General features: G+C 44.6%; 1 protein-coding gene and 1 long non-coding RNA gene across 3 annotated transcripts in view; one reads left to right on the plus strand and one right to left on the minus strand.

Moving 5' to 3' along the window:
* The window catches only part of RNGTT (RNA guanylyltransferase and 5'-phosphatase), a 1,209,919-nt gene that overhangs the window by 103,647 nt on the left and 1,082,094 nt on the right, over positions 1 to 24,178 (plus strand). For both annotated transcript variants that reach the window (XM_029595427.1, XM_029595426.1), the window contains exon 3: positions 5,033 to 5,136. In XM_029595427.1, the coding sequence (XP_029451287.1) occupies positions 5,033 to 5,136 (104 nt within the window). The remainder of the gene's footprint in view (positions 1 to 5,032; positions 5,137 to 24,178) is intronic.
* Positions 1 to 24,178, minus strand: part of LOC115087826 — a 72,428-nt gene that overhangs the window by 31,911 nt on the left and 16,339 nt on the right. The gene's annotated exons all lie outside the window — the stretch shown is intronic.

Below are 24,178 nucleotides of genomic sequence, written 5' to 3' on the forward strand. Positions count from 1 at the left end.
TGCCAGTGTTGTTTAATAATTTTTATCACTTTGCCAACCTGTTTTGCATATGGTAATACACACTAATGATGGAGATATATGCGTTATATGAGTAGTTAGTAAGAGATCCCTATTTATTTAATGTGCACTTTTATATGCATTTCGAACAATTTTCATAGGATACCCTTGTTCAAGTAAATCAAACACCAGGTTCACTAGTGTGTTTATCATAACCTACAATGAAGGTACAAATTCTCTGCAGTCGAAAAATTGTCCATTAGGAATATTCTCTTTAATATGCCTAGGGTGGCAACTATTAAAGTGCAAAAGACTATTCCTATCCATGGGTTTTGTAAAGCATTCCGTAACCAAAGAACCATTTTCAACTCTAAAAATGGTAAATGTTTTGTTCACACTGACTGTGAAATGTTGATTAACATCACAATTATTTATATATTGACAAAATGATTCCAGTTCTAGATGAGTGCCTTGCCATATCATAAAAACATCGTCAGAATAACGGAGGCATCTTATAATATGTGATGCAAATTCAGAAGAATAAATAAATTCATTTTCAAAATCGGTGACGTATAAACAAGCAATGTCGGGGGGCCATTGTGGCTTCCATTGCTACACCATGTGTTTGTTTATAAAATCCTCCCATAAACATAAAATAATTCTGATTTAATGCAATTTCAATGTGTGATCAAAAAAGTAGGAATACATTGATCAGTTCTTTTTCTTAAGATCAACTCTATGATGTTTAAAGCCTCCATTTGTGGAATATTAGACTATAACTATTCCACATCAAAATAGACCAAATAGAATTGGTCTGTAATATCCGATATTTGTTGTACCAACCCTATAAAATGAGAAGAATCCCTTACATATGAACGTGACTCAATTACAAAGGGGTGTAAAAAACGATCTATCAAAATAGAAAGAAGTTCTAACACAGATCCTAATCATGAAATGATTGGTCTACCTGGTGGAGATATCAAGGATTTGTGAATCTTTGGTACAATATAGAATACTGGGATTCGAAAATCTTTCTTTGTTTAAAAAAAAAAAGCTGCCTCTTTAGGTGCTATCCACTCTATTCTTAACACTTCAAAAATCTTCTCAATAATCAATGTAATCAATGGAGTGGGATCTTCTCTCAATTTCAAATAAAATTTACCATCTGACACCTGACAATATATCTCATTTTCATATTGTATCTGATCCAACACTACTACACTGCCTCCCTTGTATTCCGGTTTTATAATTAAGTTTTCATCTTGTGACAAAGATGTCAGAGCTTTTCTTTCTATATTGGTATGTATACAAAGATTTTTTAGATTGTCGTCTTTTTTTTTTTTTTTTTTTTTTAATGATCAGGAAGACTATTCAGATATTTCTGTTGTGAAAAATCCCTTGAAGTCCTGTTGACCCACTTCTTCATGCTTCTGAAACAATGGTAGTTTGTGCTGTGGATAAATGTAATTATTTTTTATTTTATTTATTTTAATATATATTTCTATACCGGACTTCACGAATGGAATTCACATCAGGCCGGTTTACATGGAACTTAGGGGATTAACAAGAGTAACCAAACAAGAAGGCTGAAACAAGCAAAGTTACATAAAACAAGGGCATTGAACTTGGGGGCTAAAGGAGCCAGGAAGAAAGGTAGAACGGAATTGGCAACATATAAATAATAATCTTGGTATCATGCTTCATTCAGCACTATCGTTAGTGGCTGTCTTCTTTCTCTGATACCTGTTAAATCTTCCTTTTTCTATCTACAAAATATTGCTTATGATGCTTTCTTGACTGTCTTTGCCAAGATCCTTATTCATGTTTTTGTTTCTTCATGTCTTGATTGCTATATGATAGATATCCACACACCCTAGATGAGTGCTAGATAAGGGTTACACAGATAGATATGACAGGGACAGCATTAAATGCACAGGAAGCAGGTCTTTTAATGTAATGGAGGCTTTAAAATTATTCATTGAATAGTTATTTTAATAATTTATCTAATATTCTTTCCAAGTAATAGACAAGTTGAACTATTTCCATTCCTTGTTCACTGGATTGTTTATATTTTGATGATTTGGTTTCCTACCCAGTCCTGCCCACCAAGTTGTTTAGAGTAGTAATAGCCACTCCATGCAGATTACCTCCAGGCCTTCTGTTAAGGGTAGTAATTGCTGCAGAAATGTTACACCAAAAGTTAACACAGATTACCCCATTTCTTCATTTCCATCCTTCTGCCACCAGGGATCCTCTGTGTTTATCCTGTGCCCTTTTGAATTCCATTATCATTATTGTCTTCAACACCTCTTCCAAAGGGCATTCCATGTAGCCAGATCCTTTCTTTGAAGTATTTCTTGATGTTACTGATAGACGTATCAGTTCCAAGTGACATTTCCATACAACATGTGAGGAATGGGGTGTGGAGAGAAAAGATCAGGGACCAAATGAGGAAAAAAGACCAAGGAAATGTGGCAGAACGATGCAGAAATAGTTCCAGTGGGTGCCACTGACCTGATTTAAAAGTTTCCATGCATATCTTTATTTATTGCCTATGCATATTAAATCTTATTAGGAGTTCCAGAAGGAAACTTTCTTTGGCACATTGCAGTAGTGGAGGCAAGCACTAGTAGTAAATTTTACAGACTGAGATTATATCCCAAATACACCCTGGCTTATGAGCAAGGTTTGTTCCTGTCCAAGTGTACGCAAAACAAACCCATTTGGAGACCTACCATGAGTAACCAATCTATGAGAGAATGATGTAGTCCATCACAGAATTAATAAGACTGCATTATTCCCTTAGCCCCTCTCTCTCTCTCAGCCCCCGTTTCTTTCTCTTGTATGATCTGAACATGACTAAACTGTAGAGTGTATTGGAATTCTCTCACCCCTTACCCCTCATCCCTTTCTCGTGCCTCTCTCTCATGCACCCCCTAGTCCCTTCCTTGTATGATCTGAACACGACAGATTTGTACTAATTGTATAGTATATTGGAATCTTGTTTAAATAAAAGTAGGTATATAAATCTCCAAGGTATTATTATTAATATAAGAATTTAGCATTGTAGCACATCATATGCTAGTAACATGTTTTCATAGATTATTTATTAGATTATTATATGCTCATTTGCATGCAAATGGCCTCTATTTAGGCACCCAAATAGGTCTTCTTCCAGGAGTGAATTGCAAAAATTATTCACCTTGGTATGGCTCCTTCTGAATCAACTCAAAGAGTAAGTTGAGAAGAAAATTCAGTAATTAGAAAAAAAAATGGTGTACTATGGTAGAATTTGGGATATTCCTGCTATAGTTATGCTGAAGAAGATTGGTACAGTTAGACTGTGGAGATTACAAAATAATAATGAATGTGAAATCCTGTACGATTGCTGTTCTAGCCAGTGGCAAATACTTTAGTGAAATAGACCTGTCTAATGATTACCAGCAGCTAAATTATGATAAAATTATCTCAAATCCTTGATAATGAATATACAATTTAAATTGCTGTAAATGTTCAGCATATGGTGTATACTAGTAGGATGATGCATATTTCTGCATGCCATGATCCATAACACAAGGTCTAGAACATACTATTTGGATGAAATGTTGTTAATGTGAGAAACAATGGAAGACCATTTAGAAAGAGTATGGTAATTCCTGGCAAGACTGCAGACAAATGATTTGTGTATAAAACTAACACAAATTTTTTTTTAAGGAAATCTAGAATTTACACTGATGTAAGATCTTTATATATATATATATATATATATATATATATATATAGAACCTGATCAAATAAAGTATAATTTAAAACCCATGCTAAAGTCTGCATTCTTCATTGCATCGGCTTGATAAAGCTGAAAAAAATGCGTATTAAACATCGATACAAGATTGATTCAGTAGTATCAATATCCCTTCAACAAATTTGTCTAGGTGTGGCATGAATTGGCTGAGTTCACAGCTTGTGATGGTAAATGGAAATGAAGTAACTTCTCCAGGCTCAGAGCTCTCTGCTGTAATCACTCCGTGACAGTTCTGGTCTGATGTAGTATACTACTTAAAGTAGAGAACAGTCATTTGTTTGCTAAGCTCTTTAATTTATTTAATTAGAAGGAAATGTGATCATTTTCTGTCTGTGTTCACTGTACAATGGTTTACTTTCGGTTTTCATTAAGTTCTTAGCAGAGATTATCGTCCTGCATAGAGTGTGATGCATACTTAAAGTTGGAACAAACCAATCAGGCAGATTAATTTAGTGTTTATGTACCTAAAATTTATACTGGATAAAGCCTTTCATTAGGAAAGACTTTCCTTTCTACAGTCTGGTTTGTCCATCTTGAAGAGACCTGATCAAGAGCTTTTGCCATGATCAGTCTGGTTCTTTGGAATGCTTAGCCTGATAATTAACCCTTTCATACTTTTGTATAGCAGGATCTTTATAATTTTGACATTAGGACTACAGCATGAATGCAGTCTTTTAGAAACAACTGAAAACATTTTTTATTGAAGAGTACTAGGTTGGCTATTCTTGCCTTAGATGCAAAACATATCAGGATATGATATACTTTTTAAGGGTCCTATATTGGGTATGATTCATATTATTGCAGCAGAGAGATTTTCTTTATATTTTATTGTGTTTATTGGTTGTTTTAAGATTGTTTTTATGGAAATTATGTAGATATGTTTCACACTGAAAACAAAAGGCTGTACAATACATTTTTAAAATAATAAATAGGTTTGCATGCCTAGATTGGAAAATTATTAAGAGGTCCACAGAGTCCATCCTTCTAAATAAAGTCCTTGTTTCAGTTTGAAGAAAAGATTAAGCAAGAGCATAATTTATTTATAGATTTGGTAAATTCTAAATTTACAAATATGGTATTTTGACTTGTAAAACAAATTTTAAAAAGTCTTAAGGTGTAGAAATTATTAACTTTGAATCAGCCACTTAAAACTCTACAGCAGCACATTACTGTGTAGGTAATTTTATTTGCATAAACCACATTTTGTATATATGTATATTTTTAAAATTGTAGGTGAAAATGGGACTTTTAGTGGATTTGACAAACACTACCAGGTTCTATGACCGGAATGATATAGAGAAAGAAGGTATCAAGTACATAAAACTTCAATGTAAAGGGTAAGTTGTTAATTTTATAATTGTATCTTTTTAGGCTCATATCTTTTTAAAGGACCAAAAAAAATGTAGAATGTAAGCTTTCAAGATTTCATGGTTCTTCTCTTCTGATGTGGTTGCAGAACTGGAGAAGGAATCCTTTTATACCTAGAGAATATTGTAGGCTGGAAATTTCCACAAAACAGGTCTTCAGAAGCTGTCCAGAGGAAATTGGATTAGGATCAATTAGAAAGTAACCTAATCTTAAATACGGGAGGTATTAGAATAGTAGTGAGCAGGGTGTCAAGGTAATACTTCAGTTGGACAGAGAGCCAGTGGGGTGGGGGTTATTGCAAAACTTGATTATTATAATAAGTTGTAGATGGGCCCATGGGCGTTGGCTTAAGTATTGGCCTTGTGAGAATTGTTTGTTTATTATTTCATTAATCGAATTTTCTGACATCAGTAAAACAAAGCGATAAACAGAGCTGTAATTAAAGTTAAAAATGGCAAGACCTGAAATGGCTTACCGGTTGGAGGAGCTGGAGGCAATTACTGTAACAGATTTTGGGCATGTTTGGAAAAGATATGGAGGGAAGTGGTCAGAAAAGGGTTAAGAGGTTGACTGAAAGACATGGAAGCAGAGGGAGTTGGTGTTGGGCTGCACAAGGGAATTTATATGCACATCTACCCAAAGTGAAAGATTCTCAATTGGGCAGACTGGATGGGCGATTTTGGTTTTTATCTGCTGTCATTTGCTATGTTACTGTGTGTAGAGACCTCCATAGTGAGTCATGAATCTAATGGCGTGGTTTAGTTTAAGTGTTGGAATCTGAAAGATGATTGTGTTTTAGTTCCCATATCTTATCGTTCCAGTGTGTTTCTTAAAATTGCTTTATAGGACTGATACAGATAACTCTGAGACTTAATGTCCTGTTTTACAGAAGTGCTGTCCTACAGGTGCCAGATATAATCAAGGCTTTCAGTTTCCTACAGTATCATGGCAATAGCCACATAATTTCCCATTTATTGTGGAACTTTGGGAAACAATCTCCCTCCATCCGTGACTGCCAGCCACGGCCGGCGGAAGCACTAGGCGAGCTACGTCTGTGCCTAGGGCGCCGACAGTTAGGGGGCGCCGCCGCCGCCGCTTCAGGCGGCAGAATTTTGGAAAGGCAAAAAGTGCCCCTTCAAAATTCTGCGGCCCCCCCCCCCGGTCGTGCCACCTTCCCGACGCCCCCCTGGTAGTCCAGCGGAGGACCCGGGAGCGATCTGCCGCTCCCGGAGCCTCGGCTGCCACTAACCAAAATGGCGCCAGTGGCCTTTAGCCCCTTCCATGTGACAGGGGCCAACCAATGGCACCGGTAACCCTTGTCATATGGTAGGGGCTGAAGGCCACCGGCACCATTTTGGTTACTGGCAGCCGACGGCCCAGGAGCGGCAGATCACTCCCGGGTCCCCCGCTGGACCACCAGGTGATTTTATGAGTTTTGCGGGGGTTTGGGAGGGTGGGGGAGTGAGAGAGTGGCAGCATGTGGTCCTCGCCCCTAGAGTCGGGGCTGCGGGTGGCATGACTGGGAGGGGGGCGGCGCAAGGCTGAAGGTGCCTAGGGCGCCCAATCCCCTTGCACCGGCCCTGCTGCCAGCTTCTTCTCTTCTGGTGTCGCTGAGTAGAAGCGGCAAGTGCCGTCGCTAAAGGGTATGACAAAAAAGAGGGAAAAATTGAGGCAGGGAAGAAAAAGCTGGAAGAGGAATGAGATTTGAGGCAGTTACACTAAAATGATTAGGGGAAAGAGAGTATAGTGAAGGAGAGTGGGGTAAAAGGGGAGAAGAAAGGAAGTGGTGGAAAATAAGCAAAGAAAAGTAAAACTAAAATAACTAGAAAACTAAACTGGGATTCATGCAGCAAAGGTTTGAAAATGTAAGGCTAGGATTTTCAATAAAATTGATGTATATACACTAAGTAATGTATGATCATATGTACATTTATGGAGATATGCCCCAAAATTGCCTCAGAACTTTCTAATTTTTGCAGCAGAATCTGCCTCTGAGCTGCTGCAGAAACCTGGTGGCCTTAGAGGTAGTGAATATTGGCTCTGACACAGAAAACCATAAAAATGCAGCAGTAGAAAACCATAAAACTACAGTGGTAGAAAAGTCCCATATTTTCTAGAGCTAAATGCAATTAGAAATATTTTAAAATTTATACAGAAGAAGAGGAGGAGGAGGCACCATTATAGTAGCCCTGGAAGCTTGCACCTTGAAACATTTGGTAGTCTTTTAAAAGTATTGCCTCTACACAATTACTTAGACTAGTTGGTTTTCTCGTGCTTAATTTGATTTGCAGATTAGTCTCGAGTAGAGGTAGGAATTTGTATGACTACGACTTGAAAAATCCAGTTGTTTGCTCATAGGTGACATTCTAATTAAAAAAAATCAGTTGCTATTTTGTTTTTGGGTGGTGGAAGTAAGTTTTCTCCAATGCAGCAGTAAGAATGAAGGCAGCACTATGAGGGCATAGTGAGCATAGTTTTCTCATGGTTGGTGGTCCTGTATGAGGGAGGGATAATAGCAGCATCAGAGATTGGGAGAAAACTTCCCTATGATGCTGGCAGCCTACCTACACTATCACTACTGGGGCTAGTGCAGAGAACACATCAAAGGAGTGGGAAGGATGGGGATGGGAGGAGAGGAACCTTGGAAGGAAGAGAGAGGAACCTAAAGGAAGAAGGGAATAGGGGAAAAATGGAACCTGAGGCAATAGATTGGAAAAGATGACAAGGAAAAAATGTGGAGGGTAGTAATGGGAAGAGTTATAGGAGGGAAGGTGGGTGTGAGTATGTTACTTAGTAACATAGCAGATGACAGCAGATAACAATTGGTCCATCCAGTCTGCTCAGTTATTTTGATCTATAAGGCTAAAAGCAGGACCATCAGAAGGGGCAGCTACTGCCTTGGTCGCCAAGCTTGGAGGATACAATACACCTTGTCAGGGAACGGGGCACCAACTCTGCAGGCCACATTAGTAGCGGCAAAAACTCTTCAGAACTGCTACATGGTCACTGGACTGTGGTTGTCATCTGAAGGGGACCTGGGATGACCAGCCACATCTGAGGGAGCCTTGTTCCTATCCCCAGCCCCTTTCCTTCTCATGGGTGGTTCCGCCCTCTTTCTACCTCTTCCGGACTGGCCAAGGTGCTTCTTGGCCTGGCTAAGAACGTATCCCAGCTGCAAAAGCTTGAGCACTTGTAGGATATCGTTCTTTATTCAAGTCAGTATTTTATTGTCTTCTCATCCTGGATAGATGAGAATACAAGTTCCCATGCTTAATCCAACACACAGGGCCTTGCACACCCCTGTTTGCTGTTAAGCTTTGTAATAGTCTAAACAGCTATGAAAACTAATGAAGAGAAGGGAAAGAAATTAAGAGTACAAGCTAGAATTATTCAGAAAAAAATGAATGTAAACATATTGCAGTATATTTTATAGTCTAAAGTTTTCTTGTACCAAAATCTGGTGAGGTAAAGAGAAAATCCAATAAGTAATATCTTAACTCTGGCAGTCATGACAGTAGTGTTGACCCTGCGCTGCCTCCACCCACATAACCATGAGATGTGATACCAACGTGCATCATATGCATTGCAAGGAATTAAGACATACACAGCAGCAAATTTAGGACATGACACATGAATTGGATGAAACAGGCCTCAGCTTTATTAAACAACATTTCTTTAAAATAGTGCAAACTTGAGTAGCCCTGGTAACAGCCAACCTGGCTACTCTGCCTGTGCCTCCTGCCATGTACCAAGCAAGACAGCATCTTAAAACCTCGACCCCCAGCCATGTCCCCAATCAAGGGGGCTGGGCCGCACCTCCTGGGGCATCTTGATGCCTCACCATTTGCTGTAAAAGACGCCAGCATGCTGCTGAACCAGACTGTGGTACACATCTGCCCCATATCCAAAACCCCCATTGCTTGGGTACCTGCCATAGGCATGAGGCAGAGTATATCCTTGCCTCATGCACCCCACCAACATTAGCTGCAACAGACACTCATTTCCCAAAATAGATCCTCAAGAGCCTTCTGTAAAGCGTTATTGAATAGGTCATAGCCGATGTCTAACAAATGAACTCTGTCGAGCCTGTACATGCCCTTGCATTGGACATCTGCCCACTCGTGTTTAATTTGACATCCCCCGAACCTGTGAGTCCACATGCCGATCTGACGATTCATCTTCTTTCATTGTCTTTTCCATAGCTTAGAGTTGCTCCATTTTAGGCATCATATGATGTCGGACCAAAAAATACAGGTTTGTCCACTTCTGCCTTAATCCTTTTGATCAGTTGTTAACTGGACAAGTCACCCAGATCATTTTCACCCAGATGTATTATCAGGGTATTGGAGACTGCAAACAAGGCTCTCAGTTGGTTGAAAATGGCAACAACTGGTCCCAGAGCATGCCCCATTTTCCCATTATATGGTTTTAGTCCCCATATATCAGACATGAGACTCAGAGAAATTTTACAAATCTAGTAAAATGTTTATTGTGGTAAATAAATAATTGCCAATAAAAATGTGTCTGGGAAGGAAAAATGCAGGCTCAGCAAGATGCTAGATGCCTTTAAGCTCGTCCTTCCTTGGGTCACATTCTTACAAGGCTTATCAACATTTTTTCTGATTTCCTTCCAGATTAGTTTGACCGTGGTATTTTTTGTCAACTCTTGTGTGCACAACACGCCACTTATTTTCTTGTTGTATTTGACCTGTTTGTATCGTGTTAGACTCGCACGCACAGTATCAAGGTGCTCATCAGACTCTGCAGTGTCAGCAATGTCTTTACTAACCCCAGGAACATTGTGTACTCTGACAATGGTATTAATGCGCAGGTTTGCCAAAAACACCTCCCTTAACAGATCAGCAACTCTGGGGCATTTTGCAGACTGCCTGTTCAAAACTCGAACCACTGCTTGATTGTCACACCAAAATATTATATGCTTGTTCCTCAACCTTTAGCCCCAGAGGACCAGTGCTACCAAGATGGGGACCAATTCCAAGAATGTGATATTTCGAGTCAAACCTGCCTGGACCCAGATGATTGGCCAGGGTGGGTCATGCCATGCCCCTTGATAAAATACTCCAAAGCCCCATCCTTCTGAAGCATCGCAGTGTATGTCTAAATCTTGATTGGATAGTGGGGGGCCCTGCCAAATGGGCACACGATTGAATTCATCCAGAAATGATGCCCATATGGAGATGTCTGCATGCATCGCCTATGACACTTTGATGAAGTGATGTGGTTGGCGGATGCCTGTTATAGCGGAGGCAAGCCTTCTCATAAACACCCTACCCATTGAGATCACTCTGCAGGTGAAATTCAGCATGCCCATGATGCTTTGCACAGAGTGAAATGTGAGTTTCTTTGCCTTCAGAGCCTGATGAAGCATGACTCGCAGCTTTGTAACTTTGTCTACTGGTAGCCACGGCACCATATTAACAGAATGCAGCTCTATGTCCAAGAAACGGATGACCGTAGAAGGGCCTTCAGTCTTCTCATATGCTCGAGGGACACTAAAATCAGCAGCAACAGATTGGAATTGGGAGTAAGAATCGGACTCTCTTGGCCCAACAAATAAGAAATCGTCAAGATAATGTATGATTTTGCCCAGTTTGGCCCGTTGTGAAGTCATTCAGTGCAGGAAAGAGCTGAAGAGTTTGAAGTATGCACATGATACAAAACACCCCATTGGCATGCATTTGTCAAAGTAATACTGTTCCTGAAATTGAAAACCTAAAAATGGAAAGCTGTTTGGGTGAACCGGAAACAATCTGAATGTTGAATCTATATTGGTTTTGGCCATCAAGGCACCCTGACTGCACTTCTGCAACAAGGCTATGGCACTGTTGAAGGATTCATATTGGACCATGCAGTCTTCATCCGGTAGATGGTCATTTACAGAAGAGCCTTGGGAGTAGGAAAGGTTCTGAATCAGGTGAAACTTGCCGGGATCTTCCTTCAGAACCACAGCCAAAGGTGATAGGAGCATTTTGCGAAAAGGGGCATAGAAAAAGGACCTGCCATCCACTCCAATGTCAATTCCACGTCCAGCTGCTGCTGTACAATGCCTGCAATGCCGCATGGTGAATGGGGTGTTAGCTGTGGTCACCTCTTTGATCTGACCCTGAAAGGAAATGATACATCCTTCACTGAAACCTTGTGCGATCCAAGAAGTTTTTTGCATCTGGGATAATGATCCAACCAAAAGGACATCTCTGATAGGCTTATGGCAGATGACGGTTTGTGAAACACATGAGGCTCATTTAGGTTTGCCACTACTCCCTCTGGCCAGTTTCCTGATACACTTGTTTGTCGGATGAGGAGTGGAACACAAGGAACAAATGTGCTTGAATTTATAGTCTTGAAAACTGCACGATGATCTGTTGTAATGCCAGCACAAATTGCTGGCTTCCTGAGGTGAACTGGAAGCCTAAGGAGCTGAGGGGAGGGACTTTTTGGATGACCGAGCATGCATGCCCACGTCTCTCGCCTTGTTCATCATCTGCTTTAGCCTTAGGCTGACTTCCTGAGTCCCTTCCAAGACATAGTGGTTCGCCTCCATCTTGTCCTTGAAGCGCTTGTTGTAATTCAACCATGCCCAACTTCCGTATTCTTTGTATGTCTCGAGGATGGCATCTGCGTGGCTTAACATAGGGCCATACTGCAAAGGGTTGTCTTGCCCAATGACACTTATCCTGAGGAATGCTCAAGTACAATCGTTAATATTCCTGGGTATCTTCTTCTCTGCTCTAGGTGTCACGTTGTCACCCTTCTTTTTTTTTTTTTTTTTCATGAGCTCCTCCTATGCCATCCCTCCATGATCCTAAAAATGTTGATGTAAGACTGCTTTCTTATCTTCTTATGGAGTGCTTTAGGCATGCTCTCCCAAAGCTGAGATAAGGTACTAAGGGCTGGTGGTCCCCTGGACGTCTCTCTTGTCTCGGCTGACGGATTTGACTCCTCTGATGACAAGTCTATGTCAGAGGAGTTATTACTACTCATGCTGGGGCTGGCCCTAAGCTTGCGTTTAACTTTTCTTTTTTTCTTACATGGCAGTGAAAGAACAACCTGCTCCTTCTCTAAGCAGATGCCACCTCTGGTGCATCGTCACTCCATCCTGTTGTGCTATGGCCTGGGGTGCCGGTTGCTGCCAAACAAGGTCTTCTGGGTACCAGGTTTTGCCCCAGGATTCTCTTGGGCGGTCTGATTGGTCGGCGCTGCAGTGATCGCAGAGGTTGCACTTGGGGTCATGGAGGTCCACTAATAACATTGCGCTGCCCACTGCTGCCACCTCGCCGCGGTTGCTTGTGCTGTGAGCTGGGTGTAGGTTGAGATGCTAGTATCCCTGTGGATGCGGAGAAAACGGATATGCTCCAGTGTAACCGGAGAATGGTGACAAAACCCAGTATGGTGCTCTTTGTGGGGGCAAGAACTGGGACCCCAACTAGGTGAAAGGTTCCAAGGTCCCTTGGTGCTCTCTGTTGCCAGGGTGCAGTATCCATATGAACATCTGCTCGCTGCCCAACCCATGTGCCCTGTCCTCCAATGGCCATCTGCGAGAAAGTGTCCCCAAGGCGTGACATGTGTTGCCCTCGTTCATGCCGCCCCCATAACTTGGAATGAGATTGTACCCTTACATCTGCCGTGGCAACGAACCATCGAACGCCATCTTATGCTGCTGACCCTGTGCTCGATCTGGATGGCCTCGTGGCTGTGCGACTCCATGGGGGGGGTGGGGGGGGCTCTGTTATGTAATTGAAAATACTGGTGCCCTCGGGGGGGGGGGGGGGAGGAACGAGTTTTCCTGCTGCTGGCAGTGCATTACTGGATGTGTTGTGGGTGTCCCGTAGGAGAAGTCAGCCACTCCCTGTGCCTGTGTGAAGTGGAGAGACTTAAGGATTGCGCTGTTCCCCTGTGATGCCTCTTCATCACCCTCTTGCACTTCAGCTTAAAGCCCTTTGCTGCTATTGATCTACTGCTTGGGCTTCTTCCTCCATTGTGACTGGCTGCTGCCGCCTCCTCTGGTGGTGTTTGCCAGTAGGGCTGTCTCATAGCTGGTTCCAGAACATAAACTGTGCTCATGTGGGCTATTGGCCATTGTTTCCTTATTTATTTAAGAACATAAGATATGACCTACTACTGGGTCAGACCATAGGTCCACCAAGCCCAGTACCCCGTTCCAACAGTGGCCAATCCAAGTCACAAGTATCTGGCAAGTACCCAAACAAATAAATCACAAGCTACTATTGCTTATTAGCAGTTTATGGAGTTTTCCTATAGGAACTTATCCAAACTTTTTTTAAACCCAGTTACACTAATTGCTGTAACCACATCCTCTGGCAAAGAATTCAAGAGCTTAACTATGTGTTGATTCAATGGGGGGAGAAGGGCTGATGTGCACGGGGCAAAAGAGAGACCTTGGGGTGATAGTGTCTAATGATCTGAAGTCGGCGAAACAATGTGACAAGGTGATAGCTAAAGCCAGAATAATGCTGGGCTGCATAAGAGAGGAATATCAAGTAAGAAAAGGGAAGTAATTATCCCCTTGTACAGGTCTTTGGTGTGGCCTCACTTGGAGTACTGTGTTCAATTCTGGAGACCATATCTCCAAAGAGACAGAGACAAGATGGAGGCGGTCCGGAGGGGGGCGACCAGAAAGGTGGAGGGTCTTCATTGAATGACTTATGAGGAGAGATTGAAAAATCTAAATATGTACACCCTGGAGGAAAGGAGGAGCAGAGGTGATATGATACAGACTTTCAGATACTTGAAAGGTTTTAACGATCCAAAGACAACGACAAACCTTTTCTGTCCGAAAAAAATCAGCAGAACCAGGGGTCACGATTTGAAGCTCCAGGGAGGAAGACTCAGAACTAATGTCAGGAAGTATTTCTTTACAGAGAGGGTGGTGGATGCCTGGAATGCCCTTCCGGAGGAAGTGGTGAAGACCAGAACTGTGAAGGACTTCAAAGGGGCGTGGGATAAACACTGTGAATCCATAAAGTCTAGAGGACATGAGTGAAGAGTGGATGGCTTGCGGGAATGACGGCTACTACCTGGAGATAATACCCTTATTCAGTAAACATACACACAGTTAATGCGACTCCAACATTGCTCTAAGCTTCAATGGCAAGAGGAAATGTGGAAAAAGATTTGCATTCACAAAAAGCTGGGAGTAGCTTGCTTGTTATGGCGGTTACTACCCCAAACCAAATAAGCCTGATACTTCACTTTCAATGCATAACCAGCATAGCTCTCTGCTTCAACGGCAGGGGAGAAAGTCTGATACTTTGTGCATATCCAGCATAGCTCGCTGCTTCAACGGCAGGGGAGAAAGTCTCATACTTAATGCATATCCAGCATATCTCTCTGCTTCAACGGCAGGGGGAATGAAGAAAAGTGGATCTATATACAGACAACAACCAACAAGGACTGAATCACATAGTCTGGGAAACAAATAAGCATGGGTGTAGTTTGCTTATTGCGGCAGTTACTACCCCTAACTAATTAAGCTAAATATTTCACTTAGATGCAGCTCCAACACTGCTCTTTGTATTAATGGTGGGGGTGGAAGGGAAATAGAACCAAAGGGATACTAGGAGCCAAGAGTAACAGATAAGAATGAGGGGAAAAAAAAAAAGTGCGAAGCTTGCTGGGCAGACTGGATGGGCCGTTTGGTCTTCTTCTGCCGTCATTTCTATGTTTATATGAGTGAAAAAGAATTTTCTTTGATTTGTTTTAAATGAGCTATTTGCTAACTCCATGGAATGCACCCCCCCCCCCCAGTCCTTCTATTATCTGAGAGAGTAAATAACTGATTTACATTAATTTGTTCAAGTCCTTTCATGATTTTGTAGACCTCTATCATATCCCCCCTCAGTCATCTCTTCTCCAAACTTGTCAGCCCTAACGTCCTTGGCTTTTCCTCATAGGGCAGCTGTTCCATGCCCCTTATGATTTTGGTCGCCCTTCTCTGCATTTTCTCCAGTGCAACTATATCCTTTTTGAGATCCGGTAACCAGAACTACTGCACACAGTATTCAAGATGCTGTCTCACCATGGAGCGATACAGAGGCATTATGACATCCATCGTTTTATTTGCCATTCCCTTCCTAATAATTACTAACATTCTGTTTGCTTTTTTGATCACCACAGCTCATTGTCTACGCTTATTATCCACTATGACATCTAGATCTCTTTCCTGGATGGTAACTCCTAACATAGAACCTAACATTGTGTAACTCCAGCAAAGGTTAGTTTTCCCTATATGCATCACTTTGCACTTGTTCATGTTAAATTTCATCTGCCATTTGGAAGCCCAATCTTCCAGTCTCGTGAGGTTCTCCTGCAATTTATCACAATCCGCTAGAGATTTAACTATTCTATATAATTTTGTGTCATCCGCAAATTTAATCACCTCACTCGTCGTACCCTTTTCCAAATCATTTATAAATGTTAAAAAGCACTGGTCCAAGTACAGATCCCTGATGCACTACACTGTTTACCTTTTTCATCTTTGCAAACTGACCCTTTAATCCTACTCTGTTTCCTGTCTTTTAACCAATTTGCAATTCACAAATGGACATCGCCTCCTATCCCATGACTTTTTAGTTTTCTTAGAAACCTCTCATGTGGGAGTATGTCGAACGCCTTATGAAAATCAAAATATACCTCATCTACCGGTTCACCTGTTATGACCGTCATTTGCGGGTGGCTGTGGCCGACCCAACTCAAATCATGTGCGGCCCTGCTCTCCTCTCCAGGCGAACTTGTGGCTGTGGCTAGCTGCTGCTGCCGCATGCCGTTTGCCTATCAAGACTTCTCATGGTGGCTGGGACGCCGCCGACCCCCATGCCTCCTCTGGGCCTTCCTAGGCAAGCGCGCACACCAGCGAGTCTCTCTTTCAAGATGCTATGGCGGGAACCTCAGGGGCGTCCCCGATTGATGACATCACAAATTGGGGATTATAAGCACCTCCCTTGGCCTATCTAATCAACTTGGCAACAAGTTCCTTTGCTGCTGGTGCTTGTTCCTGTCTCCTTGGATGTTGGTGCTGGACTCTGATCTCTACCTGTGGTTCTGGACTCTGGCTCGGGTACCCGCTCCTCGGGGGCTTACTTGTGCTTCCTTGGGAGACTTATCTCCAGACTTCCCCGCTCCTCGTGGTGGTCCCTGCGCCTCTTCAGAGGTCCTGCCAGCTTGCCTCCCCACTCCTCGGGGTTGCCTTGAGAACTGCCTTGCCACTGGAGACTTTGACTCTGCTCTTCCCTGCTCCTTGGGGCAGTGCCTATGTCTCTACATCAGTGACTTGCTACCCACTTCCCCGCTTCTCGGGGCAGTGCCTACGTCTTTATACGAGTGACTTGCTCCTGTTTCCCTGCTCTGCGGGGCAGCCTACGCCACTACTGCTAAGATTGACTCTGCGCTTTCCCTGCTCCTCGAGGCAGCCCCTATGTCAACATACCAGAGACTCTGATTACTATGCTGTCCCGCCCCTCGGGGCAGTCTCTGCAACTTGCCTACAGGAGACCCTGTCCTTGCGCTCTCCGCTCCTCGGTCTGCCTCACGGCACAGCTCTGGGCTTGTCTGCGATCACGTGGTAGTGATGCAAGACGTTCTCACTACTGTACTACTACCCAGTTTCCTGCTGCAGCTGACCTCGCCTCCTGACTGTGTGGACCTGTGGGGCTCCACCCCTCAGGCTGTAGAAACCATCACCTCAGACCAAGGATCCATGAATCCTAACAGATTGCCAAGTCCATGGACCCGACAGAGGTCTCAGCCATCCCTGGCCTGGCACAAAGAATCAGTGAGCATCAAACGTTCCTGGAAAAACCAGCAGCAGCCATTGGTAATTTGAGCACTCGTTTAGATGCTACAGTGATTACTACCACGACGTCTACCAAGCTCAACCATTCCACCTCTATGCCGGTTCCGGCCTACCGTGCCCTTACCGTCACCTCCACGTTTTTCTGGGATTCCTCTTATGTGCAGGGGGTTCCTGAATCAGTGTAATATGCACTTCTGCTTGCAACTGGCTTATTTCCCAGATGTGATTACCAAGACTACCTACATCCTTTCCCTCCTGGATGGCAAGGTCTTGGCCTGGGCATCACCCCTCTGGGAACGTGCAGACCCGGTTCTTCGTGACCTGCCCGGGTTTCTTGCCCTATTTCGCTCCGTCTTCGATGATCCTGACAGAAGATCCGCTTCCGGATCCTCTCTTCTCCATCTTCAACAGGGCACCCGGCCATTAACTGACCTCGTCACAGAATTCAGGACCTTGTCGTCAGAACTTCATTGGGACTCAGATTGCTTACAGTCCATTTTTCTCGAGGGACTGAGTTCCTGGATCAAAGATGAGTTGGCGGCTTGGGAACTGCCTGCATCCCTGGACTTGTTGATAGACCTTGCCGGTTGCATCGACTGCCGATTGCAGGAATGCTCACAGGAGTCTAGAGCATCCAAAAAATCTACTTAAGCTCGTCCTGAATTCAACGCTCGTCTTCACCCAGGCTGAACATGGCTCCGAGCAAATCTGAAGATGAGCCTATGCAAATGGGCCGGAGCAGACTTTATCCCAAGGAACGCAGCCGCTGCCAGCAATCTGGTCTCTGCCTATACTGCAGCCATCCTGGACATGCCATATCCACATGCCCGTCTGTCCGGGAAATTCCCAGGCCTAGGTTCAGCAGGAGGACTGCTCTTAGGCCTGACTTCGCTTTCTTCTCCATTGACATTACCCGTCTTCATCAAGCTGGACAACCAGGAGTTCCATACCCTGGCCTTAGTGGACTCTGGGGCTGGTGGGAACTTTATTCTTAAACAATTGACTGAGCACCTCTGGATTCCCACCATCCACTCCCCCAGTGCCTTTACTTCTCTCGTCAATCCATGGAGAACTACTACCTGGTGAGGTCACTCACACCACTGCTCCTATCCTGCTCCGCACAGGATCACTGCACGTGGAGTACATTTCCTTCCACATTCTGGACAAAGCCATACATCCAGTGGTACTGGGACTGCTGTGGTTACAACAGCACACCCTGCAGTTTGACTGGGCCACTTTACAACTTTCCCGCTGGGGCTCCTCCTGCCACGCCATCTGTCTGGAGACTGTCTCGCCTCTGACTTGCCTGACCACTTCGCTTTCTCCTCCAGTGGTCGCCCAAAGCCATGACCGCCTTCCAGGATCTCAAGACCGCCTTTCTCCAAGAGCCATGTCTTTGCCATCCAGATCCCAGACGGCCATTCATCGTCGAGGTCGATGCCTCCGACGTGGGAGTAGGGGTGGTTCTAAGTCAATACTTGACCACTCATACCTTACATCCGTGCCCCTTTTTCTCCCGACACTTCTCCGCAGCAGAATGGAACTGTGTGATCGGGGATAAGGAGTTGCTAGCTATTAAGCTAGCCTTTGAGGAATAGCGTCCCTGGCTTGAGGGAGCCCAACACCAGATCACAGTATATACTGACCACAAAACTCTCGAGTATTTACACCATGCTCAGTGCCTAAACCATTGCCAGGCCCGTTGGGCTCTCTTCTTTGCCTGATTCAATTTCTTGCTGCGGTACCAACCAGCCAACAAAAATTGCCGTACCGATGCTCTCTCCAGATCCTTCGCGCCAGAGGATGTTCGGGACGCTCCACGGCACATAATTGATCCCGCCAAGGTCCTTCTTTTCGCCACTTTTCCGGTGCCATCTGGGAAGGCTCTGGTCCCTCATCAATTATGCTGGAGGGTTCTCCATTGGGCTCACGACTCCCTGACTGCAGGACACCCAGGGCAGTCCAGAACGCTCTCAACACTCCAATGGTTTTACTGGTGGCCTACCATGAAGCAAGAGATACAGGCCTATGTTGAGTTTTGTCCCACCTGCACCCGCCATAAGCCTCCAGTGGGATGCCCGTGGGGACTCTTGCAACCGCTGCCTGTTCCGAGCGAGCCATGGACCCATATCGCAACGGATTTCATTGTGGATCTTCCTTCCAGTGGCAACAACAGCATTTGGGTCACCGTTGACTGTTTTTCAAAGATGTCCCACTACGTGGCTCTATCTGGACTCCCTTCAGCACTGAAGCTGGCGAAATTGTTTATCCATCATGTGTTCCAGCTCCATGGCTTCCCAAACATATCCTCTCGAACCGTGGAGTCAATTTACTGCTCTTTTTTGGAGATCTCTTTGCAAAACGTTTAACATGTCTTTGGATTTCACTTTGGCTTATCACCCCCAAGCCAATGGACAAACAGAGAGAACCAGTAGGACTCTGAAACAGTTTCTGCGGGCCTACGTCAATCTACGGCAGAATGATTGGGCTCACCTCCTTCCCTGGGCAGAATTCGCCCTAAATTCACATCGGTCCACATCCACCAGCTCATCTCCATTCCAAGTGGTCTATGGACGTCAGCCTCTGCCACCGTTTCCGCTCCCACTATCCGTTCCTTCACCAGCGGCCCAATCAACCGCCCAGGAATTGCATCAACTGTGGAATACCACAAAACAGCTGCTACAGCAGGCAGCCCAAAGGTCAAAAAAATTCTTTGATGCACATCATCGCAAAGCTCCCCAGTTTAAACTGGTAGACAAGGTATGGCTCAGCACCCGGTTTATCCGACTTAAGCTGCCATCGGCTCGCTTTGCTCCCAGGTACACTGGCCCTTTTCCGGTGCTCTGCTGGTTGGGCCCAGTCACCTACAAACTCCAGTTGCCCTCCTCTCTCAAAATCCACAACGCCTTCCACATTTCACTACTGAAACCCTTGGTATTCTCCGACTTCTCTAAAAAACCACCGGATTCTCAACCACTGTCATCGGAGGCGGACGTGACGTACCAAGTTCAAGACGTCCTTGATGTGAAGAAACGTGGAAAAAAAAGTGGGAGTACCTCCTGTCTTGGGAGGGTTTGGGCCAGAAGAGAACAGTTGGGAGCCTGCGACCAATATCCTTGATAAGGATCTCATCAAGCAATTGCATGCCACACATCCTCGAAAACCCAAACCCCCGGGGGGGGGGGGGGGAACGGGACCCTAGAAAGGGGGATACTGTTATGACTGTCGGCTGCGGGCAGCCGCCGCCGCCGACCCAACTCATGTCATGTGCGGCCCTGCTCTCCTCTCCGGGCGAACTTGCGGCTGTGGCTAGCTGCTGCTGCTGCATGCTGTCTGCCTCCCGAGACTTCTCATGGCGGCTGGGATGCCGCCGACCTCCATACCTCCTCTGGACCTTCCTAGGCGTGGGGCACGCCACCAAATCTCTCTTTAAAGACACTATGGCGGGAAACTCGGGGGCATCCCCGATTGATGACATCACAAGCTGGAGTTTATAAGCACCTCCCGTGGCCTATGCTAATCGACTTGGCAACGAGTTCCTTAGCTACTGTTGCTTGTTCCTGTCTCCTCGGATGTCTGTGCCGGATTCTGATCTCTACCTGCGGTTCTGGACTCTGGCTTGGGTACCCGCTCCTCGGGGGCCTATGTGTGCTTCCTTGGGAGACATGTCTCCAGACTTCCCTGCGCCTCTCCAGGGGTCCTGCCTGCTGGCCTCCCCACTCCTCGGGTTTGCCTTGAGAACTGCCTTGCCACCGGAGACTTTGACTCTGCTCTTCCCCGCTCCTCGAGGCAGTGCCTATGTCTCTACAAATGCGACCTCAAGCTTCCCCACTCCTTGGGGCAGTGCCTACGTCTCTACACCTGTGACCTCACGCTTTCCCGCTCCTCGGGGCAGTGCATACTTCTCTATACGAGTGACTTGCTCCCGCTTCCCCGCTCCATGGGGCAGCCTACGTCACTACAGCCAAGACTGACTCTGTGCTTCCCCACTCCTCGGAGCAGCCTACATCACTACAGCCAAGACTGACTCTGCGCTTCCCCGCTCCTCGGGGCAGCCCCTACGTCGTCATACCAGAGATTCTGATTACTACATTGTCCCGCCCCCTCGGGGACAGTCTCTGCAACTCATCTACAGGAGACCCTGTCCTTGCGCTCTCCGCTCCTCGGGGTCTGCCTCAAGGCACAGCTCTGGGCTTGTCTGCGATCACGTGGCAGGGACGCAGGAAGTTCTCTCTACTGTACTACTACCGAGTTACCTGCTGCAGCTGACCTCGCCTCCCGACGGTGTGGACCTGTGGGGTAACGACCATCACCTCGGGTCTCGGGTCCACGAAACCCACGTATCCTAACGTCACCTTTGTCCACATGTTTATTCACCCCTTCAAAAAAATGTAGGAGATTTGTGAGGCAAGACTTCCCTTAGGTAAATCCATGCTGGCTATGTTCCTTTAAACCATGTCTGTCTAAATGTTTTGTAATTTTATTCTTTATAACAGTTTCCCGATTTATAACGATTTTTCCCGGCACCGAAGTCAGACTCACGGGACTATAGTTTCCCGGATTACCCCTTGATCCCTTTTTAAATATCGGGGTTACATTGGCCATCAGATGATTTTAATGATAGGTTACAAATTAATTGAAATAGGTCCGAAATTTCATTTTTATAATTCTTTCAGAACCCTGGATTGTATACAATCCAGTCCAGGTGATTTACTACTCTTCTGTTTCTCTGTCTGGCCTACCACATCTTCCCAGTTCACCATGATTTGGTTCAGTTCATTTGAATCATCACCCAGGAAAACTCTTTGGAACAGGTATCTTCCCAACATCCTCTTCAGTAAACACCGAAGCAAAGAAATCATTTAATCTTTCCACAATGGCCTTATCTTCCTTAAGTACCCCTTTAATCCCTCGATCATCCAACGGTCCAACCAACTCCCTCACAGGCTTTCTGCTTCGGATATATTTAAAAAAGATTTTATTGTGAGTTTTTGCCTCTATGGCCAACTTCTTTTCAAATTCTCTCTTAGCCTGTCTTATCAATGTCTTACATTTAACTTGCCAGTGCTAATGCTTTATCCTATTTTCTTCTGATGGATCCTTCCAATTTTTGAATGAAGATCTTTTGGCTAAAATAGTCTCTTTCACCTCACATTTTAGCCATGCTGGCAATCGTTTGACCTTACCACCTTACTTAATGCATGGAATACATCTGGACTGTGCTTCTAGGATGGTATTTTTTAACAATGTCCACGCCTGTAGCACACTTTTTACCTTTATAGCTTGTACCTTTCAGTTTTTTTCTAATTTTTCTTCTCATTTTATAAAAGTTTCCCCTTTGAATGTTTAGTGCCAGAGCCGTGGATTTACTTACTGTCCCCATTCCAGTTGTCCTTTCAGATTTGATCATATTATGATTACTATTGCCAAGCGGCCCCACCATCGTTACCTCTCTCACCAAATCCTGCGCTCCACTGAGAATTAGTTCTAACATTGCTTCTTCTCTTGTCTGTTCCTGAGCTAGTTGCTCCATAAAACTGTCATTTATTCCATCTAGGAACTTTATCTCTCTAGCATGTCCTTAAGTTTCACTTACCCAGTTAATTTTGGGATAATTGCACTACCAATTTGATTAGCTTCCGTAATTTCTCTTAGCATTTCACTGTCCTCTCACCAACTTGGCCAGGTGGACGGTGGTATACTCCTATCACTATACTCTACCCAGCACACAAGGGATGTATTATTTAATGATCCTACAGTAGCCTTCTGCCCCTTAAAAAAAAAAAAATGGTGGGGGGGGGGGGAGGGGGCAGGTTTTCCTTATCGCTGATGAGTGAAAAACTTGGCTACTTACCACATGGTCAGCTAAATGACTGTTCAATGACCCAGACAAAAATGCACTTATCGTGGTACCCAGCCATGTTGGTGACAGCACAACTGAGTTGAACGGGGAGGTATTGCTCTGCCGCCCACTGTATGTGCAACTCGGGAGCGACGTATTTGATTGCATCGAGGATTGCAGCTGAGGTCGGAGGAGGAACGTAGGAATGGAGCACCGTCGAAAGTGATCATGGAGGATTAACTTGAACCCATTTTGCCTACTCGAGCCAATGCAAGTGCGCTGGAACACTGGCAAAGACAGAGGGCGATTGCCGGCCGACTAGCCCTTTGTTAAATGCTCTCATGTGCGACCATTGATCTTCCTTCCTCCCCGCAGCCACATCATCAGTGAGCCACTCCCATGGCACCGGAATCATGGGGAAAGGGGGGAGGGGGATCGGATGAGTATGTCGCAGTCCCGATCCAGCATCGGGTTGCCATAGACTTGCAGTGCCCGGTTACTGGTGGGCTCTGGGCATATTTATTTATTTTATTTATTAGTTTTTCTATACCGATGTTCATTGGACATATCACACCGGTTTACAGAGCGACCGAGTAGTCTATTGGCATAGACTTCTTGTTTTACATTAGTACATTTTGACATTTAGGATTGGACTTCAACACATTTTACATTGAACTTTGTAACATTTTGCATTGAACATTATAACATATTGCATTGATCGTGAAGGCATATTACATTGAACTTTGTAGCCTTATATAGTGAGACTTTATGACGTTGAGCATTGAAAGTTTATAGTGTGTGTAACAGTTGGTCAGTGGGGAGTTATTCTAGAAGTAAGGAAGATCGTTTACGAATTTGCATCGGGAGTGGTATGAGGGTTTTGTTTTTTGGGGTTGATCCTAATGTGTGGTTATGCAGATCTGATGGGGGGGAAGTGGGAGGTGAATATGGGGGGGAACTAGTTTTCATGTGTTGGGTGGTGGGTGGTAGTGGGGTATGCTTTTTTGAAGAGCCATGTTTTGAGGGGTTTTTTTTTTTTTTTGAATGATTGGGTTGTGGGGTTAAGCCTGAGTTGAGGAGGGAGAGACAGTTCCAGAGTGTTTGACCTGCCACAGTTATGGATCGTTCCCTTGTTGAGGTTAAGTGGGCCATTTTTGGTGATGGTGTAGGGATGAGTCCAGTGTTAGAGGATCGGAGTGCTCTCTGGGTGGCTTGACAGTGAAGGGCTGGGCTTAGCCAGTCAAATTTTTCAGTGTATAGTGCTTTGTGTATGAGTGTTAGAACTTTATATTGAATTCTTTGTGTTATGGGTAGCCAGTGCAGGTTTTTGAGGATTGGT

The sequence above is a fragment of the Rhinatrema bivittatum genome, chromosome 3 (assembly GCF_901001135.1).
Source record: "Rhinatrema bivittatum chromosome 3, aRhiBiv1.1, whole genome shotgun sequence".
Classification (NCBI taxonomy): Eukaryota; Metazoa; Chordata; class Amphibia; order Gymnophiona; family Rhinatrematidae; genus Rhinatrema; species Rhinatrema bivittatum.